Source organism: Canis lupus, chromosome 20 (genome assembly GCF_048164855.1).
Source record: "Canis lupus baileyi chromosome 20, mCanLup2.hap1, whole genome shotgun sequence".
Lineage (NCBI taxonomy): Eukaryota > Metazoa > Chordata > Mammalia > Carnivora > Canidae > Canis > Canis lupus.
In genome coordinates, this window is record NC_132857.1 from 42,379,443 (window position 1) to 42,400,752 (window position 21,310).

General features: G+C 45.7%; 1 protein-coding gene across 6 annotated transcripts in view; it reads left to right on the forward strand.

Annotated features, from left to right (window-relative positions):
- MGAT5 (alpha-1,6-mannosylglycoprotein 6-beta-N-acetylglucosaminyltransferase) overlaps positions 1-21,310 on the forward strand; it is a 339,881-nt gene that overhangs the window by 240,526 nt on the left and 78,045 nt on the right. For all 6 annotated transcript variants that reach the window (XM_072789000.1, XM_072789001.1, XM_072789003.1 and 3 more), the window contains one exon: positions 6,566-6,699. In XM_072789000.1, coding sequence (XP_072645101.1) covers positions 6,566-6,699 — 134 coding nt within the window. The remainder of the gene's footprint in view (positions 1-6,565; positions 6,700-21,310) is intronic.

Below are 21,310 nucleotides of genomic sequence, written 5' to 3' on the forward strand. Positions count from 1 at the left end.
ATGTCTGTCTAATCATCAGTCATCATTCCTTATTTTTTTGATGCATAAAAAAACCATCGAAGTTCAGCATATCTTAACTACAGTTCAGGGTTGGTCACCAAAGTAGTTGGTTTTGTTTGTCTGTAACATTGAGTTATTTTACTGTTGGTCTCCTCAGATGAATATAAGCTCAGTGAAGGGAGCTTCATTCATGCAAGCTTTATTCACTCTTCAGCTCTTCCCAAGTTGTTTTCTGGCTCATAGTAGTAAGTGCTTAATAAAAGTGCTACTGTTGAATGAATTGGTAGGACTTAGGAACCCATGATGTGGGAATTTTACCACTCTGCATCACTGGTTGGTTTCTCTTCTTCCCACCTTCAGCTCTGTGACCTAGATTAAAAGATATATTAATTTACCAATTAAATATTTATTGAACACCTGTCACTTAGTATGAATGAGCTAGTTTCCAGAATAGAGTGATGAGCTGCCTTGGTTAATGATTCATCCCATGAATCAGGCTTTAGTTTTGGAACTTTGGTGCAAAAAGCCTGATGCTGGGAGTAGTTTAGGCATGGCTTCTGCTGCTTGGTAATGTAGATCTACCTATAGAGTCAATCACAGCAGTTAATTAAGTATTTCCCATTGACTTAGTCATGCATGCAAAAAATATTTGCTGAATTTCCTACTATGCTCTAGGAGACGGCATAAAACATGGTTCAGCCTCAAATAACATATAGTCTGCCATCAAGATAACAATGTGTGAAAGGAACTGTAACTCTTCACGATCTAAGAGGAGGGCTACTTATCTCAGTGTTGGAAAGTTAAGGAATCCCTGAACCAGGAGGTAAAGTGAACTGTGCCTTCAAGGGAGGGGGAGGTGAGATAAGCCAGACATGTGCCAGCACAAGAGAAGATGGGAAATCTGCATTGCAAACCCCAAGTAGGCCGTCATGGAGAGCAGAGATATCAGAGGGTGACTTGAAATGTAGCTAGAATGACTGGTAGGCTAGCCGGTGCTTCATCCTGAAGGAGGTAAAGATTTTCAGCCAGAAACTGCCACAGTTATGTTTGTTGCAAAGAATGCCCTGTCAGGCAGCACAGAGGATGTGCTGGAGTAGGGAATAGGGAAGGAGGAAGGGCAAGGCTGAAGGTACGAGAAATCCACTGCCGATGTAACAAGAATGTGGTGGTCTATAGTACTAGTTGATTTCAATAGTCAAAAATCGGAGATGTCCTAAATGTCTTGTAAGGGTGTATTAGTTAGGATTTCTGTCATGTTGACTTGGTCACAAGGGTGTGTTGGTTCTTGTCCTTGGGAATTGTTGAAACCAGTTCTAAGTTGAGCTGGATTTGGGCTTGGAGGATATCTTTATTTTTCCCTATCTTGGCTTTGCATTTCTCTGGATTGGCTTCCTTCTCTCATGGGCACACAGATGACCTCTGCAGCTCTAGATTCTACCCTTCCTGGTTGGTGATTGTAGCAGAGACACCCTGACTTCAAAAGTAGCTCTGACTAGTGTTGGAGCAGCTGTGATTGGCAGGACTTGCATCATACCCCCATCTTTCAAATGAGCCATGGCCAAGCAATGTCTTCTGTATTATGTGCCCAGCCTTGGAGGCTGGGGAGTGGAGGCAGCCCACAAGTCAGGACTGGGTCAGAAACCCATCACCTGAAGGAGATAATTGCATGGCCTTAGAGAAGTGTGGTTCCATAAAGCAGTGCTGGCAGACCAGAACCATGGGGCATCCCAGCTCATGGAAAGAGTTCATGCACTAGAATACTATACTAATTTAACAAGCGGTGATGAGCTGTGGGTATTAACCCACAAAGATGCCTGTGGCACATTTGTAAGTGAAAAAAGTTTACAAAAAAGTAGGTATAATAGGATCCAGTTTTGATTTGAGTATAAAAAAAAAAAAAATCCATGGGTGCCTGGGTGTCTCAGTCAGGTAAGCATCTGACTCTTGATTTCAGCTCAGGACATGATCTTGGGGTCCTGGAATCAAGCCCTGCATCGGGGTCCATGCTTAGCAGGGAGTCTGCTTGAGGATTCTTTACCTCTTCTTCTGCCCTTCCTCCTATTCATGTGTGTGCTCTCCCTCCCCCCACTAAAATAAATATTTTTTTTAAAAAAAATCCACACAATGGTGATTATTTCTAGGTGATAAGGTGATGGATGATATCTTTCTTGTATCTTTTTCTATTGTCTAGAAAAAGTTTTACAGAGGATACATTTCTATTACAATGAGGAAAACCTAAATAAGTGATCGTTTCAATAGGGCAGAAGAAAACTTACCTGTTGTAGAAGTCTTGACAAGAATCAATGAGGCCAGGAGTACCTGGGTGGTTCAGTGGTTGAGCATCTGCCTTCAGCTCAGGTCGTGATCTTGGGATCAAGTCCCACTCAGTCTTCTCCCTCTGCCTGTGTCTCTCATGAATAAATAAATAAAATCTTAAAAAAAAAAAAAAAAGAAAGAAAGAAAAAAAAAATCGATGAGGCCAGAAGTAAGAAAGGTACAGAGGAGGGAGAGGGTTGAGAGATTTGGGGAAGCTGACATCCTCACGACTGGGTGAGGACTGAGGGAGAAGCCCAGGCTGGCTCTGGGGTTTCTGCCCTTGGTGACCTGCTGGCGTGGGGGTCCCCAACATGGTAGGGCCAGCTGTAGTTAAGGCCAAAAGACCACCTGTTAAAATGAGTATTTGCACTTTTTAGCGCAAGTGCTTGTGACTTAGTGGTGGAAAGACAGACCTCAGAGACTCAGGCGCTGAAAGAAGAGTCGATTTCACTGAAAAAAAAAAAAAAAAACTTTTGAATTACTGCTTGGTAGAAATAGCATGCATCTCATTTATTAAGTCTCTAATAAGCTCTGTGAGGACAGAAACCCATCTTGCTGTTGTCATTTCTCAGTACCTAGCATTTAACCTGGTTTTTTAGAAAGAATGCTCTAAAATGGTTGTGGTTGAGTGAATTATTCAAGCCAAACTCCCAGTAGTTCTTAAAAGAAGTTATCACTGTAATCTGCTTAGGAAGCTCATCAAGCTGATTTGTAATCATTTGTAAATAGGTGCTTCCAAAATACTTAAAATATGGCTTTTCTTAAAAAACAAAACAAACCCCTGCTTGTCCTGATTTAAGACTGTCAATGTTTAGCAAATCTCCTTCCGCTTGTCTCATGTTAAAAAATCAACTTGGTCCCACGTAAGTTAGCATAAGTCACTCAAGAAACTGAAGTAATCTCATAAACAGTTTTTTTCCCCCTGGGTCTCTCATGTGTATTTTGGTCTACCTTGTAACATTATTTTCCTCTGAAGTATGTTAACCACTGTAGTTCATGGAGCCCAGAAAATAAAATATTTGGACTATGAGGCTATATGTTAGGATGCTCTAAGGAGCTTGGGCCCTGGGACCAGCTGGTCTGGCTCTGAATCCTAGCGTTGCCATTTCCTGGTGTACAGACTGGAGTAGTTTAAGTGTCCCCCCCCCCCCCAACACCCCGCCTCGAACTTTCTCATCTCTACAAACATGGTAAAAGGTTGTCATGAAGATAAAATCAAATGGTCACTATAAATATAGCGCTTAGCACAGAACTCCACACATAGAGCTCAAATATTAGCCATTTTTTTTTAAATCACATTTGTTTATCTCCTGGATGGATTGATTTCCAAATGTGCAGGATTTCCTGTGTTCCATTTATGATGAAATTTTTAAAATTTACCTTGACATGTGGATGCCTTCTCTTTGAAACCTTCCCAACACAGGTAAATTTCCAGTTATCATCATCATCAGAGAAAAAGACAAAGCTTGGCCTGTTAGATCATCCCAGAAAGGCCATTTTGGGTGGCATCAGCCTCTCTTTCTGTGGCTTTTGACTTATCATAAGTGATTTTAGGAGCACATATGTCGAGATTAGGGTCTTGAGGGACGATGTCACCAGGCAGATACCCAGCAGCTGGCCAGCTCCTTGGAAGGAAACCACACCAGGGCCACTGGTGACTTCTGAATCGCCTGCCAGACAGCTGGCAGCTGAGTGACCCCTCCTGACACCTTTGGCCAGTGTCCCGTGACAGGTTAGGCATTCCCTGGGCAGACACACGGGGAGGCCATGACCAGTGCTAGTGAAAGGTGGCAGTGCCAGGATTTCTCCCTCAGCCATCCATCGCTTGCAGCTTGTCCTTCCCCCAGCTAACACCTCCAAGGCAGAGAGAGGAGTTGAAATAAAGAGTTTGCATGAAAACTCAGGGGAAGAGCAGGTATTTGTAATTGTTCATACGGAGTCAAAATTGATTTTGTGGGCAGCCCAGGTGGCTCAGTGGTTTAGCGCTGCCTTCAGCCCAGGGCATGATCCTAGAGGCCCCAGGATCGAGTCCCACGTCGGGCTCCCTGCGTGGAGTCTGCTTCTCCCTCTGCCTGTGTCTCTGCCTCTCTCTCTCTCTCTCTCTCTCTCCTCTCTGTGTATTCTCATGAATAAATAAATAAAATCTTTGAAAAATTGATTTTGTGCCAAATTACAGTAATAAAGCAGTAAAAGCCCACCACTTCTCGCAAGGTTTTTTTTGACTAGATCATACGCTTCCTCTCCCTCTCACTGTTCAAGCCATGAGCTATAGGAATCTTTGACACAAAAATACATGCATATATGAATTCTTTTCTTTTTCGGGGTTTTGTCAATTTTATTTTTGGCTCTACCCTAGTATATTACATTTTTCCCACCTGTGGTGTTGTTTTAGGGGGGAGGATCAAAACTCACCTTCTTAAAGAAGCACTCACGTAGGGATTAAATAACTGAGTTTCAGAAACAATCCTGTAAAGCATGGAGCTTTAGTCACCACATAACATTTTCCAAAGATTTAAAAAAAAAAAAAACGCAGTCTCAAAGTTTAAAGTGTCAGGTTCTATTTCAGAATTTTCACAGTTAACCAAAAGTTCTGCAAAAAAACTGTTTTTAGCTGCCTTATTGACATTTCGAATGCCCCGGGAGCTGTCTTCCCCTCCCTCCTCCTCCTGCAAAGCCCCTCACCACCACCTCCTCAAAAAGAAAGGAGAAGCAGCCAGTGCCCCCTTGTTGGCAGTAGAATTTATTCACTAATTTACTTTCCAGCCAACTGCAGCCATTGCCTCTGGGCACTTGTTCAAAAACGCAGAAATGAAATAACAGATTGGCCAGACCGAACACAACTCCCCAGTCACAACCCTATTATCTCCTCATTCTGTCACCCCCATTAGGCAGAAGCCCGGGAGACTGGACGGTGATAACACAGTGTTTATGCAGCTCCTTCATGTCCACGCCTTGTGTCTTTCCGCTGGTGTCCCCGGTCCCTCCGCGTGTGGGGCAGAGGGGAGTGAGACCCGGGGCTTGGCTCCCAGGCCTTTGCGCAGGCCTGGCCCTGCCCACCTTAGGGGGCTTCTGTGCAGGCCCCCTGCCCGGGAAAGAGCTCCTGCGTCCCGAGGAAACCAGAGTAAGACAAAGGAGCCAACTTGCCCCGTGTGCTTACCACCTACCCGTGAAGGAGTACGGACTAGGACGGGTGAAGCCGCATGTGTGGATTTTCTGAATACCCAGTATCTCTCCATTTAGGTTATTTATAGCTGCTCTATTCAGGTCAGAGTCAAGCAGAGCAGTTGCTTTATTTAATATTGTGGGGCCTCTGCAGGGTCATCTGAAAAACACGTTTCTCTGGACAGAATGAATGTGTAGCAGGGGAAGGTCTCTGTTTCTACTGTAGAGGATTGTTCTCGGACTGTTGCCTTCTTTGTGAAACTCCTCTTAAAATTATAGGCACAAGAGATAAATGTTTGAGAGGGCCGTGGGGTTGCTTCACGCCCCCCCACCTTGACCAATTATTGAAATAGAGAAGTTTTAGAACTCACGTGATGAACAATCCAGACGAAAATGCCTCACTCTTCTAGAATAGTCTACCCCATAGACTAGATACTCCTCCTTGTGGTGGTTGGCTTCTTGGGGTGGCGCACATCCCAGGGAGTTTCACCTTTCATTCTGTCTTCATTTCCTCCATCTGTTCAATGCAGCTCCATAATTACATCTCTCATTAGCAATTCTTAGGAGAGGTGTAGTGTTGGGGTGTTGTTGACTGGTTTTGCCCCCAAACCCCTCGTTACTTGGCTGGCATCAGATCGGATGGTGTGGGGCTGCCAACAACAGCCTCCCCCCTGTGAGAACCCTTGATTCAGCCCCGCTCTGGCCATTTGTTGCTCAGACCTGGAGGGCAGCATCTCTGTCAGGAGTTAGTGGCCTTGTGCTGAGCAAACAGGAAGGAGGAGACCCCACAGCAGAATGCTTTTTGGATGGGTACATTTTACTGGGTTGGGGGGTGGGAGGGAGGTAGGCAGGATTTCGTGCAGCATTTGGTTCAGGTTAATCCATCCTGGCGAGAATTCTCATGTGAAAGTTCTACTGAGAATGTGTGGGAGGAGGTGGTCCCCCGCCTCCCCCTCCCCGGGTAGGGAAGAACAGGGTAAAACAAAAACATTTAATTATGTGCAAGATGGCTTACATCAAACTTGCAATCGTCGTTTCTTCTTGCTGATTAAATCCTAACTACCCTGTCCTTTCCTTTCCACATCAGCTCATACCCCAGACAACAGCTTTCTGGGATTTGTGGTCGAGCAGCACCTAAACTCCAGTGACATCCACCACATTAACGAAATCAAAAGACAGAACCAGTCCCTTGTGTACGGCAAAGTGGATAGCTTCTGGAAGGTGAGTCAGTCTGTGTGCATGTCGCTCTCTCTGGAAAGAAGCTTGTTGGGTAATTTAATTTAACTTCGATCCAGGGAGTAATCAAGCCAAGTGCCCAGGGCTTAATGGGATCTGCCTAGAAGTAAACAAGACTGTGCTGGGATTCGGTCGTGCAGCATTTGGGTATCTAATAAAGGCGGTACCCACTCGTTCACACAGTGGCTGCACAGCAAAGCCCTTCCCTCTTCACTGGGAGTGGCACGTTACAGCCTCTTTCACATCCTGTACTTGCTTCTGAAAGCTAAGGCCCCGCGGGGGCTGGATATCTTTCCAGAGCAAGGCATTGCACAGAGAGGCCCTGTGCTAAGTAAGTGAGTCTGCCTATGCCTTATGGGAGATGATGTGTAAAGGTAGGCAGCATGCTCTAGGCGCAGCCCCGGGGAGGGCAGTGACCTTTGCGTCCCCTTCGCTGCAGTCAGCAGCATCACTGTGGTCAGGGCTGGACTACCTGTGAAAGGAAAACACCCGCCAGGGCTGACTGCAGGCACTTTGCTCTGGGAGGTCTTGGACTAAAAACATACGTGGCCACAGCCTGTGGCAGGTTTCCCAAAAGCGTTGGACTTTGCAGCCTCCTGGACGATTTCCAGAGTCCGTCTGGGGCAGGTCAGTAGGAGAGGAGCCAGACTGGAGCGTGACCTGTTGACGTGACTTGCAAACCTTTTTCTATTGGAAAGTCTGCCTTTATATGCCAGTGCCGTAATTCTGATTGAGGGCATGTTCACGTAGGACTAGGGTCTCCAGGACTTCAAAACATGCCTCTTCCTAAACGTGAAAGTCACCCCTTTCCAGACTGATCACAGGTACTGTGGTCTTATGTTGTTGTGCCTCCCTCATTGAGGAAGTTAGGAATCTGACCTCTAGGTGAGCACACATGATGTCTAGAGTCAAGAACTCCCTGCTGTGGGTTTTCTGACCCCATGTTCAGAAAAGGAAAAGCCGTGCTGCCCCCTCTTCGGTTCTACAATGCTAAGGATGCCAAAAGGATAATTCCATCAGCCTCTTTCCAGGGAAGCTGATTTAATTCCAGGTAACTGTCTTTGCTATAAAAGCTAGAATTCTCTCTTCATTGAGTACAGTGATTCTCAGCTGAGGACCATTTCAGCTCCAGGGGACACTTGGCAAGTCTGGAGATAATTTCGGTCGCCACAGCTGAGGGAGGGGCCGTTGGCTTCTACTGGGTAGAAGTCAGCGATGCTGCCCAAGGTGCACAGGACAGCACCCCCAGCAAGGATTACCTCGCACAGAGTATCAGCAGTGCCGAAGCTCAGAAAGCTGGGCTAGGAAATAAGATTTATTTCCTGCAGATACTATTTTGCATTTTCTTCTCTCAAGTAGAATAAAATCATTCCAGACTACAGTCTGGTTATTTAGGACATTCCTATGAATTTATCCATCTTTACTTCCTTTGCGTCAAAACCTACCCCGTGTTGACAGCGTTTTTCAGCTGACTCTCAGCCAAGCAGGTTAAAAAGGACACGTTGGGTGTTCTCATTCTCGGCTCAGTTGTGAAGTAAATGAATCATGGCACCTGCTTTAGGAAGATATAGGTTCTTAAAAAAAAAGTCCCTTTTCTCTTCTGCACCTGCTCAAAGAAAATAGTTTGCATGTCCATGTGGACTTGACCTTGCAATTATATCACTTCTGTTTTGGAACCAAGTGCAGCTTCCTTTTAGGTGCCTCTGGCAGTTTTTCAGTTTCCCTAGAAAAACAAAATAATAAATTGGTTCTGAGAGTTTTTTGGTCACTTTTTTTTTTTTTTTTTTTTGGATAAAGTAATACCACTAAAAGAATGATTTTCTTAGTGCCAGTCAGAATCCCAGGAATGTTAGCCCAAGTGATTTGTGGCGTGCTTTGGAAGTCCCTCTGAAACTCCATGTATGACCCAACCTTCCTCTTACTGTGCATCGTCCAAGTATTAAAAAAAAAAAAAAAAACTGAGTGGCAATGTGTCTACATTAGTCTTTGTCTGGATACCAAAATTCTGGAGTGTTTTTTTGGTTTTGTATATCATCATTGCCCAGTATTCTTTGGTGAGAAAGGCCCCAAAAAGTGAAATCTGTGAAGTTTTTACACAAATTCACATCTCAAACTTCTCAACACAATACAGGATGTGAGAATTGTTAACTTTTAACAAAACCTTCCTGTGCCTGCAGTATCCAGTGAATGCACAAGGAAGACAGGTGTGCCGTAAGTGTGATGCTCCTGCACCCAAATCCCCAGAGTTGCCTTCATCACTGACTTCAGCCAGCAGGAAGTTTTTCTTTTTCTTTTTTTAAAGATTTCATTTATTTATTTATGAGAGAAACACAGAGAGAGGCAGAGACATAAGCAGAGGGAGAATCAGGCTTCCTGCAGGGAGCCCAATGCAGGACTCGATCCCAGGACCCCCAGATCATGACCTGAGCCAAAGGCAGATGCTCAACCACTGAGCCACCCAGGTGTCCCAGCAGGAAATTCTGTATATTGTTTTTCCCATCCCTTGTCCCATTCTCTTCCCACCCAGTCTCCTTTGCCTCTAACCTCTTTGGGAAGGGGGAGTGACACTATCCATCCCAGGTGGTTGAGGATTTAGTGGGGGCATGTGGGCAGGCACAGGATTAGAGCTGACCTCCTAGAGAAGGAGAAGCTCTTTCAGTTTTTAGAACTCACTGTTATTCTGAAGCTATATGCTGTGCCGTCAGTCCTGTTCCATGTCCTCCCCTCTTCCCAGGGACTCCTCCCAGCTGCTAGGGTGCTTGAGTGGGGATGCCACCACATGTCCCCTTCACCCTTGGATGATTGGTTCAGGGGGCTGTCCTCTGACCCAGGGCAATCCAACTCACTGGTGGTTGGAAGCCATGATTCTGGCTCAGAAAGCCAAGCTGAATCAATGAGATTCTTCCCTTAGTGTTGAAAGATAGAAGGACAGTGAGCCATGGAGACGGAAATCTGAAGGATATGTCCAGAGTTGTGATGAGGCCAAGGCAGAAACTTCCCAGAAAAAAGTTTGCCAACTTCTAAAATATACCATGTCCCAGGTAAACCAAGTCTCTTGGAAGACCCATTTGGCCAAAAGTCCCAGGCATGTCTCATGAGAGGTTTTTTTAGCTTGTGTCCGGGTTCTTGATTATGTTCTGTATGATTGAGGCTGATGGATAAGCAGTGCATCGGAAAATAAAGCATGACTTTACCAAAATCCCTGTTACTCCATGACGAAACCCCAGGCCCTGAGCCTGGCATATCTTAAAAGATATTCAATAAAGTCTCCCACTTATTGAATTATTAACAGCTGGGTGATAAAAGAGGGCCTCGTATTAGTGTGATGTTAACATTTCTCTGAGCCTCTCACAGTCGTCATTTACGGAAGAGCTTGCCAATTCCTTCTGATGTAGTGTGGCCACAACCCTCCTTCACCATCTTGGTTTATAGATGAGGAACTGATTCAGAGGAGTTGGAGGGACTTAGCTAAGGTCCTGCAGCATGTGACATGACAAGTCCAGAGCCAGGATCATGGTTCTGTCCTCTCCCCTCCGGGGCACTTGCCTCCCTGCTGCCACTGCTTGAGGAGCTGCCCTCTGCTCCTACCCTGGAGGGTGATGGTTACATGGTGAGAGCAGCATTCAGAAGCCAGGCAGCAAGGTCCACGTGAGTGACTTCCATGTGAGCAGGAGTCCTGGGCAAATACTGGCATCACAGGTAAAACATTGCTCCTGGCTGTTCACCACACAAATGGGGAAGTCAGCAACTGCCTTGCAGCTAGCTCTGCAAAGAGTACGTTAACAGGCCTATTTGAGCAATTGAAATTATTGCTAGCTCCGGACCGCAGGGGCCTGGCTTGCCTGAGCCCGAACCTGCTTGGCAGCAAGCAGAATCATCTTGTCTCAACTGACTTTGGAAAGCTTCTTTTTATCCAGACATCAAAGACTGTGTGGTTCTAAAGCATCCCCTAAAAGGACACCTCATCCCATAACCACAGGCCTAAGAAATCGGGCAATAGGCCTTCCAGAAATGCGATGCAGCCTTTCCCTCCCCTCTGTCCCTAACTTCCTAGCCTTCTTGTTCTGTTCTCTGTGCCACATCAGTGGCAGCAGCCCGAGTGGCCTTTTTTAAAAATGGAAATTGGATTGTGTTACCCCTTTCCTTAAAACCCTCCAGTGGCTTCATTTTAAACTTTGAGCATCTGACATTTATGGTGAAATCCAGTCTCCATCAGCTGGTTTAGTGACTCTCTGCAGGCCAGCTGCATATGCTGTGCATGCACCTCTCTTGCTCAGCTCCCAGGGCTCTAGCTACACGGATTCCCACACACTGCTCCCTACACTGGCTGGCCCCAAACGCTAGCCCCCCGAGGGCCACCCTGACCCATGAGTGCACCCCCAGCCAAATGTCACCTCTCCCCATCTCTAGCTCAGCATTTTCTTGCTTTTAGGAAACTTTCATCATTTGTGATCATGTATTTCTTTCTCGGTCAGCCTCTTCTTAATTTTTAGACTCTAAACTCTTTTGAGGGCAGAACTCATTTATTTTGTTTTGCCCAACATGATGCCTGGCACGCAGTAGGCTCTCAGTAACTCCTGGCTGAGTGAATCCATCTCCTCTCAATTTCACTTACTTTATCTGGGACTTCTGAGATATGACTTGCAGTATGTTTTGCCTTGAGTGCTGCCCTGTGCTCACTGGTCCCAGGGACACAGGAAGAAGGGACGTGAGGAAAATGATTGGCACTACCTCTGTGCCAACTCTGCAGCACACATAGAGGTGTCAGGAAGTTTTCAGCCCCCCTGGTGAAATTAGCAGTGAAACGGCCTGGGAAGAGGATGCCACACAGGAACTCTGGGGGCCGGTCTGGAGCAAGCTCTGCTGGCATCTCTGTGATTTGGGGGCCGGCACCTCCAGCCACCCCTTTCTGCACTTGTATGCATAAAGGTATTAGGGAAAAGGAATGAATTACTGACCCACACAACATGGCACACCTCAAAATAATGCTGCGTGGAAGATCTAGTCATAAAGAAAGCCTATTTTGTGATTCTGTATCTAAAAAAATTCTAAAAAATGCATATTAATCCATTGAGGTAGGAAGCAGGTGGGTAGGTGCTTGGGAGGTGGGGAGAAAGAGGAGTGAGCATGTCCACTATGGTTGATGGTGGTGTGATGGGCTCACAGTTTATCTGTATGCCAGCACGTATCAAATTGTGTGCTTGAAATATGGGCAGTTTATTATATGTCAACTATACCTCGATAGGGCTGTTAAAAATAAATTCAAGTTGGCAAACAGTGACCTGTGGGGTAAATCCGGCCTATAGCCTACAAGCTAAAAATGGTTTTTACATTTTGAAAATCCTAAAAAGAAAAGCCAAAAGCTAAAGAATATGTGACCGACCTTGTATATTCCCGCAAGGCCTAAAATGTTTGCTGTCTGTTCCTTTATAGAGAAAGTTTGCTAACCCCTGGGTGAGAACTAGAATGATTCCCCTATGTTCTTTAGATCCCCGGGGACTGGCTACTGTGGGAAGTCAAGGGGCAGCCACACAGTGGCCCCACCTCCCGCAGCAGCTCTGATTTATCTGTGCCATAGGTTTGGAATTCCCGGTAGGACTTCACTGGGAAAAAGATTTAACTGCTATAAACAACCGAAAACGTTGAAAATCTCTAGACTAGTTGACTTCTGAGATAGAATCCCATTCTAAAAACTATATAATTATCCAGCTCACTAATTTAGTTGACTTGGGCTTAGTTTAAATTAATGCAAAATTGGAAATGGGAGTAGTCTGGAAAAATGCCATCTTATTTTGCAATAGGAATTAGCTGTTCTTAGTATATTGTTTTAATGAACCCCCTTAGACCTTTGTAATTAGATATATTGGAACCCTTGAAACGAACACATTTTTGTAGGTAGGTTAAATCCTGTCCTGTTTGTTTTATATATATATATATATATATATATATATATATATATATATATATATATATATATTCTTTTCTCATTTTTCTGGCCAGACTTTTCTTTCCAGATAATGTAGAGATAAACCAGATAAATTTAAACCTACCTTGAGTCAAATTGGCATACATTTTGAAATAAATGAAATTGGAATCAGTTCTATTGAATTTGCTAGAAAATCGAATGTGATCACAGCTCTTGGTTCTAATTCCAACCAGAAAAGTATTCTAAGGCATCTCTGCCTCTCTCCCAGTGTATTACCCCTTGGGAGCAAACTCAAGTAGAAAAGACTTTGTCAGGATCCCTTGGAGGCCACATTTGGCAGAGGCAGGAAGCAGGTTGCTTTTCCCTGGGAAGAGGTCTATATGTATCTGTGGGATATAAGCCCCTGCAAGGCAGATACGCAGCCATCCTCAGTCACTTGTACACTCAAGGTTGGCGGGTAGGGAACAGAAAAAGGAAACCAAGTGCAAAGAGAAACATTAGAAACAAATCATTAGCTTTTAAGACTCCAAGGACGAAGATGCAGGGGACTTCAGGATCGTTCAGGTGTAATGTGGTTGTGTGCTAACTGTAACCAAATCCTGAGTGGTGTCCATTATAAGCACATCAGTGTCTGGTAAGAAAATGAGTGCAGGTTTGAACACTATGTTTGGAGCCCAGGGAAACCGTGGGCAGCCTTTTTCCCTGTCTCGTCAGCCTCGTGGTTTGTTTGGTCTATTGCCTGTTTGAGCAAGCTTTCTGCTATCATCTTAAACCCACTGAGTTTTACTTGTCCATTGGCAGGGAGAACACATTCTCCTTGTACTTCTGTCTCAGCCCGGAAACACTGATTAGAGACAGTCTGGAGCAGTTGGAGGAGCCTGGGTGGAAGAGCAGGAGCCCAGATTCTAATTTCAGCTGTACCGCTCATTGGCCACAGGTCTTTGGAACTCATTTGCCCTTGGGTCTTGTTTTCCTCATCTGTAAAATGAGGCAGAGGACTGGATGTTCTCTTGTTCTGCTCCCTAGAGTTCGATGATTCTATAATCTAAACTCCTTCTTGGCCTTCTCTAATTCCTTCAAGAGCAAGGGCACGGAGAAGATAGCCTACAAGACAACTTTATGGGCCATCAGAAATAGGGCAGAGGGATGATAATTGGGCCAGGCCAAGCACTGAGTCCATAAAACCAACTGTCCGAGGAAAGGATGAGGTTGCTGTGACTTAGCATCCTTGTGTGTAAAAGAGATTTAAGGGATTCACTGACAGTAAGCTCATGTGAGTCAACAGTGTGAGAAGCTGCCAAGAACTGATAATGGACATTCAGTTGAGGCATAATGTGGAGAATGAAGAGCCAGTAGTTCCCATCCATTTGAAAACACCTAGCACACTCCAGTCCCTCAACATACTCATGCTCTGAGTATATTGGGGCACTTCCTTGCTCTGTATTGGTGAGAATGGCAGTGCTAAGAGCATGGACTGTAGGGCTAGACCAGTGAGGCTCCCTTCTGGCTCTACCCTGCTGAGCTGTGTGGTGGCAGGCAAGGGCCTTAGTCTCCCTGTTATCTGTAAAATGAATGGTAGTAATACCTACTCAAGGGTTCCTATGAGGATCACATGAGTTACTATAAGCTATTAGTTTCTGTTTATACAATGCCTGGTTTTCATTTAATGTCTTCTAGTTTTTGCTGTTACTCATGTTATTATCTAGGCAAATTAGAGCCTTTGGATGGAAAGGAGTAAGATGTGGGGAGACTCAGAGCCAAGCTTTAGGAAGGCTGATGGAAGAAACTGCTATATCTAGCCAAGAAGAAAGGGCTTGATTGAGTTTGTGGGTGGGTGGGCGAGGACCTCAAAGGGGTGGTGAACAAATTAGGAATCAGAAGGGTGGGAAATGGGCTGATGGTGAACTTGCTGAGCTTTCAGAGAATAATAGAGGAAGTGTAATTCCCCCATCTGCCACCTGGGAAGCCATTAACCCCTTTTCTGTGTCAACTGCAGGGACCTTGGCAAGGCTTTGGGGGAGGTATCACTAATGCCAGGGTGTCCATGCCCTGCCTGAATAAGACTCAGAGGTTCTGTGTTTGTAGAATGCAAGGGGATAGGGGCAGAAGGAAGAGAAACAGGATGGAACAGTTATTGATGGAAAAGTGAGGAAAAGCTTATTCTGGTGCAATCCAGAAAACATGTTGACCAGTTGACTGCTCTTTTGTCAAGGCACAGCTTGATGGTGTAGTAACAGATACAGCCTTGGACCCCCCAGACCAGATCTAACTCACAGACATATTTCTTTAACCAGCACAGTATTTTTCAAATTGGGGAAGTTTTCCATTTGGGAAGGTTCATCTGAAAAGCCAGAACTCCCAGCTTGTCTTGAAAATGCAGATGGTGTGGCAAATTGGACTCTCATGCCTTACGTGCCAAACATTGGCTGGAGCCTAGTGGTGGCTGTCCCGACGTATGGGTTAGGGATTGTTCCAAGGATGACAGTCCTTTCATGGCCTTCTCTAACCCCAGTGTTTGGTCCTCAGAGGATTTGAGTATCACACCCTATACCGGGGAAAAAGCCATTTTTATCTGGTCCTCTCAGAGAATAGGTTGCCTCTCAAGGGGAGTAAAGTTAGAGAAGAAACTTTGAATGCAACCGTGAATGCCATGCTTCCTCCAGGCCAAATCGTCTTTTGAATGGCCCGTTCAGAAGTCTGACAATTTTTGAAGCATGTGGGTGGGCAGAGAGGATGACCAAGCTCCATTTTTACCTCATGGAGCTCCAGCAAGAACCCCATGTTCTGAAAATCTTCGTCAGACTCTGAGACTTTTCTTTTTTTCAGAGCCCAGCCCATGAGCACTTTTCAGTTGATAGCCCAACCCTTGTACGAGCTGCCAGAGCTGCTTCTGCCAAGTTGCTTTGTGGTTAAAACTAAGTTTCCTCCTCTGGGTTGGCAGTTGGGGTTGGCATTCCTAGGGAAGAAAGCATGGCAGTAGACTCTATATCTGGGACTTGGGAACCTGTTGGCTTATTGCTCTTGGATAATGTTCTGAAATAATCAGGTTACTCCCACCTGGGAATGGAGACCTCTCCTTAGACTGGAACTCAACTGACACATCCTGTCATGGCTGCCGTTGGAAACAGTAGCTCTGCTGAAAGTCTGTGTAAACACTCGGTATGGCCCTTTGGAGTGGCATTGATTGATTTGGTCTTTCGCTGAAATGCTTTCCAGCCTGTGTTCCAAGGAATGGCTCTAATGTTTATGTTGGTTCTTAGAATCCAGGTCGATGTTTAACAAATTTGCCTGATTTTAAGTTCCACCCAGGAACCTGTGAAATATCCAGATGCCAGGGAGAGTCCTCAGGCTCATATAACCAGAACCTCCAGGAAATTGTATATACAACAAGTGCTCCAGGTGATGCTTTTAAGAAGGCAAACTTGGAAAACATTGGACTAGCTACTCACCCATTTCCCTAGATCAGAAAATCTTTGATTGCTTTCCATGCATGGTGTATGGCTGCCCTGTAGTCACCAACCACCCCATGCTGTGAATGACACTTACTCCCTTGTTTTATGAGGCCGAATCCTGGGTCTGGGCCCTTGATTCCTAGGGCCACACACCAGTCTCGTGGCTTGTCCCCCAAAGAACCACCCTCTTATTCCCATGGTAATGACAAGTCCCCTAAATTAAATCCATGCCAAGGATGTAGTCAGCTGACACAGGTTCCAGTGAAGTGTCTCTCAGGAATGCTTTCCTTTTAGTAATTCAGATAACAATTTGTAGGAATTTGGGAGGTTATACAGCACTTTCACATAGCCGCATGAAACACATATTAGTTTTACTGGTGGTAAAACAGAGCCTGAGAGATGTCTAGGAGAAACAAATCCACCCTAAGGTACAGATGAGTGATAGTCTTCTTTGACGACAACGCTTACATTTGAGAGAAGTCACCAATAGTCCATGAGTTTGGTTGATGAATGACAGGATTTGAGGCCCGGTCTCAGGTGGTTAGGGAGGCATTTGAGGGGCCTCAGGGTGGAGAGAAGTTTCTTAGTGCCCCTCTCGAGAGCAGCCAGCAGTTGCCTACTCTGTCAGGGACTGGCAGCCCTCCCAGAGGCATGAACAGCTGAGTGCGAATGACTGCAGCTGTGGGAAGAAAACATAAAAGTATCATGGGTGAAAGAAGGGCCCTTGTGCTCAGCAGAGGGTCTGCCTCCCAAAGCCAGGACTGGCTTGGGGAGCGGGCAGCTGAGGCAGCCAGCAAACATCCTGAGGGCGGGGTGCTTCTGGAAGGTTCCGAAGCACTGCCTGCCTGCTCTAATTGTGCTGGGATGAGTTCATTTGTAACTCTTAGTAAACACAGCTGTTGTGGTTGTAATTTGCCTCAAGGCTTTTTACTATTACTCCAGCCCTCACAGTTTGGCAGCCGATATGGGAACAATGGTGATTAGAGGATGGGAAAAGAAGTTGCTGTCTGAGAATGAAGGGAGAGAAGAGCGTGGCTGAGCCACTGAGCGAATTCAAATGTGTGAAAGCCGTGCTCTGTGGACAGTAGGGCAGCAGCACCCCAGGCCGTGACCAAAGGCTCTTCGGTGCCCATATGCTGGGGAGAAGCCAGATGATCCAAGCAGAAAGGGGTTACAAAAGCATTGCAAGACTGTTGGTTCAAAGAAAGGGTTAAGACTATTCTTGGAGGGAGAGAGAGACCTAATCCTCTGAACCTAGAACAATCTGAGAGCCCTGGCTTTCTGAATATGATAGGGCACAGATGTATAAAATAACTGAAATAGGGTATTTATTGACTATGTTAGTTTTCCTCCTATTGGACATTAGGAAAGCACAGCTTATAGGAAAACCGTTTCAGATGAGAATTCTAGAAATAGTCTGACTTTGTCCAGAGGCAGCTCAAAGGGACATACATCTGCTCAGCCACTCCGGGCAACAGGCGATTGGGCCAGGAGGGCAGAGATGTACTGTAGATGCCTGAGGTATTGAGACCTGTACCCACACACCTCCTCACAGCTTCTCAGCCCAGCTGGAGCAGTGGCAGTCCCAGGGGACAGGAGAGGACAGATTGCCCGGGACACTGCCACCCTCCCAACTCGAGGAAGGTTTCCTGGGGAGGAGAGGAACTTAGATGTCTTCATTCTTTCTTTGAGTCAGGACCACATGTTCCTAGGGCAGCCCCAGCTTTGTACTGGGAGAATGAAGTCCACTCCCCATCAGCACTGCTGGGGAGGAGTTCAGACAAAAAGTATGCCTTTAAATGAGGTTCCTGTGGTCCTTACATTAACCTTTGTGTGGAAACTCAGCAAAGAGCAAAATCATGGCAGGAGAGAGAAATTAGAATTGTGGATTTCTGGCTATTTCTGGGAGAACAAGCAAAGGAGCTGTATTGTTTCACAGTGGAAGTGGAGAAGCCACTTAAAAGCCTGGGAATGTGGAGATGGAGAAGCAACTCAAAAATCTGGGAATGGGATTCAGATAAGCCAGTTGAGCATGTTGGGCCAGTTGAAGGAAGTTTTGACATCTTTCTGGTGCTGTCTGCATTGCCATGGAGAATAGGTTCATGGTTTGCTGAGTTGGCACCCAGGTGGCTTCCCATTCCACCTGGAATTCTTGAGAAACAATCTTTGCTAGAAACTGGAACCATGGGTTTCTCCATCACCCCAGAGCCTTATCATTGAGTCCCTGAAACAGATCCTTGCAAGGACAGAGCTTGTGGATGGAGTTTTATGTGAAAAATGCTGACTGGGAGCATATTTTACAACGTGGTGTGGTTGTTGGAAACAGAATCCATCATTGTATTATAAGAAGGTATCATAACAGTGAGAAACCAATTTAGAAGAAAATTTTAAACGTAATGTGTGTGCTTCTGAAATCATATTTAGCGTCTATATACAATTTCGTACTTAAATCAAAATCATATAAGCAGCATATGCTCATAAAATCTGGCTGTGCAGCCCTAAGTACCAAGAGAGTCCATCTGTACTCAAAATAAGTCAGGACTCCCCCTCAGGAATCCTGGTCCAGCCTCCAGGGACAGCAGAGCTCCAGGGAACACTGGAGTTATCCCTGCTCGGTGAGAATTTTTACATCTGGCTGGCCTTTGCTCCTCCCTTCCCTGATTCTATTTCTGACTAGCTGGAGTTCTTGGAGGGTGGGGGGGCGGTGACGATGGTAACTGCCAATATTTGAGCACTTTCTATGTGCCAGGCATGATCCATGAAACAACTCTGTCAAGTCAATACTGGTTTTAACCCCATTTTCTTTTTTTTTTTTAAGATTTTATTTATTTATTCATTTATTTAGATGACAGAGACAGAGAGAGGCAGAGAACACAGGCAGAGGGAGAAACAGGCTCCATGCAGGAAGCCTGATGTGGGACTCGATCCCGGGACTCCAGCATCACACCCCGGGCTGAAGGCGGCGCTAAATCACTGAGCCACCCTGGCAGCTCTAACCCCATTTTCAAGGGAGATAGCCAAGGCTGGTGGAGGTGAAGGTCCCACAGGTAGTAAATAGCTGAGTCAACATTTGACTTGAAGGGGCATATGCTGTAGCCAAGGAATGGGCTCTGGTGATCTGGCAACTTCTTCCTCTTTCCCATGTGCATCTCTTCAAATATCAAGAGACTGAATTAAATCCGTGATGGCATAGGACAGATTTCACAAAATAGTTCTGTAGGATTCTCAGTGGAAAAGCCAGTGACATTGAGTGGGTGAAACTCAGTTGCCTTCGTCTCGAATCTGAAGACCTCTAAAGGGAAAACCGGACCATTTTTATCATTTGCTGTGATATGTTGGAATGACTCTTGTCATCTAAGACCAGTTAGGAACCGGCTTGCATGTGAGGACTCGCAGAGACACGTTTGCCCTCTGGGAGCTTGATCAGAGATAGAGGTTACTGACCTCCATCAGTCATGAAACATAGGGGAGATTGAAAAATGAAATCAAACCCTAGGTGGTAGAGTACCACATGGTTTTGAAGGACAAGTCAGGAGTTTCCAGACAAGACTCATAAGGCATGAGTGCTATTCCAAGTGCTGTTGGTTTGGGGAAATCCACATTTCCTTAATTAAGTTCCAACAGGCATCTCTTCAAGTGAGAGAGAGAAGAGAGGGCCCCATGGTGGTGGCTGGTGGGAGGGAAGGAGCCTAGGAAGCTTTGACCTCGGCTTTGTCATCCTCCGTTCAGGCTGCTGAGGGGTTGTGACTGCTTACTGGGAGCCTGGGGGGCTACCCCATGGGGTCCTGCAGCTTGTCTACTGCACAAGCCTGGAGGGCCATTCCCATGTAATGGAATGGAGTAAAGCAGTGGACACCCCTGTCAATCCAGACCAATTGGTGATCATTGCAGGTCCTCAGAGCCTGCTAAGGTTTGGCCAGGCCTCCAGATGGTGCCCGCGTGCTTGCCGTGAGTAATGCCAGGCAGGCAGGAGCTTCTTAGCAGCCTTGTCAGGCAGCATACTTTTACCAGGACAAAATCAGGGGCTGGGAGACCTGGAATTCAGACCTACTGCCAGAGACAGGCTGTGTCCAGTGTAAAGGCCTCCTCTTATTTTTTCTCTCTTTTCTCCTGCCCCCCTCCCCACTTTATTCTTTCCTTTCCTTTCTTTCCCCTCCTCCCTGCTTCTCTGTTTTCATTCTCCCTTCCCTTTTCTTTTCCCATTTTTTAAAAAAATTAGGTTCATTCGTTAGAATTCATGTAGATCATTTGCTGCCATTGATGCAGAGAATTTATCCTAAATCAGTGTCTTTTTATTTTGTTATTTGTAACTCTATGGATGATCTTTTTTGCGGGATGAATTGGCATTTGGATCATTTAAACCAGTGGCAGTTTGAGTAACAGTTCTGAGAAGCAGAAATATAGCTGCTTTTGTGGACAGATCCCTTAGTTTGGACCACAGAGTAATTGTTCCTCAGGGATCTCTAAACACAGCCCACCTCCTGGTCTGGAAGAGGCTTGTTGACGTGCCAAGAGTAGGAGGCAAACGATCCCTCATCCTCATCCAGTGGTTTATTGGATCTTGCTGGAATTAGCAGGTCTCCTTCCTCTCTTCAGTTAAGGCCAGGGTCCAAAATATCTTTTTCTTAAGATTTTATTTATTCATGAGAGACACAGAGAGAGAGGCAGAGACATAGGCAGAGGGAGAAGCAGACTGCCTGCGGAGAGCCGGATACAGGACTCAATACTGGGACCCTGGGATCAAGACTTGAGCCAAAGTGCTCAACCACTGAGCCACCCAGGTGCCCCCAGGGTCCAAAATATTACATTGGTTTTGCTTACTTATATTTTGTGAGAACGTACTGGCTCTTGCAGGGTCATAATCCAATGGGTGGGGACGCCCAGCATGAAACTCAATTGTCAGCCAGGGTGGGTCTTCCTACCAATACTGTCCAAGATGAAATAAACTCAATAGATCTAGACAGATATCAACTCTGATCAAATCATATCCATGCCTGAACCATGTCTTTACCCTTCACATGGGCTCATAGCACCTGTTAGGCCTACCTCGCGGAGTTGACATGAGAATCAAACAAGAGACACTTGTGAAAATACTTGTTAAACTATTCCAAGCCAGACAGTGCGCCCATGAACTATTCTTGGATCTACCGAAAGTACGTCCGGCTGAAATGAGCAAAATGCCTCACCTACAGTGAATCAGACAGGTTTACCCCCTCAC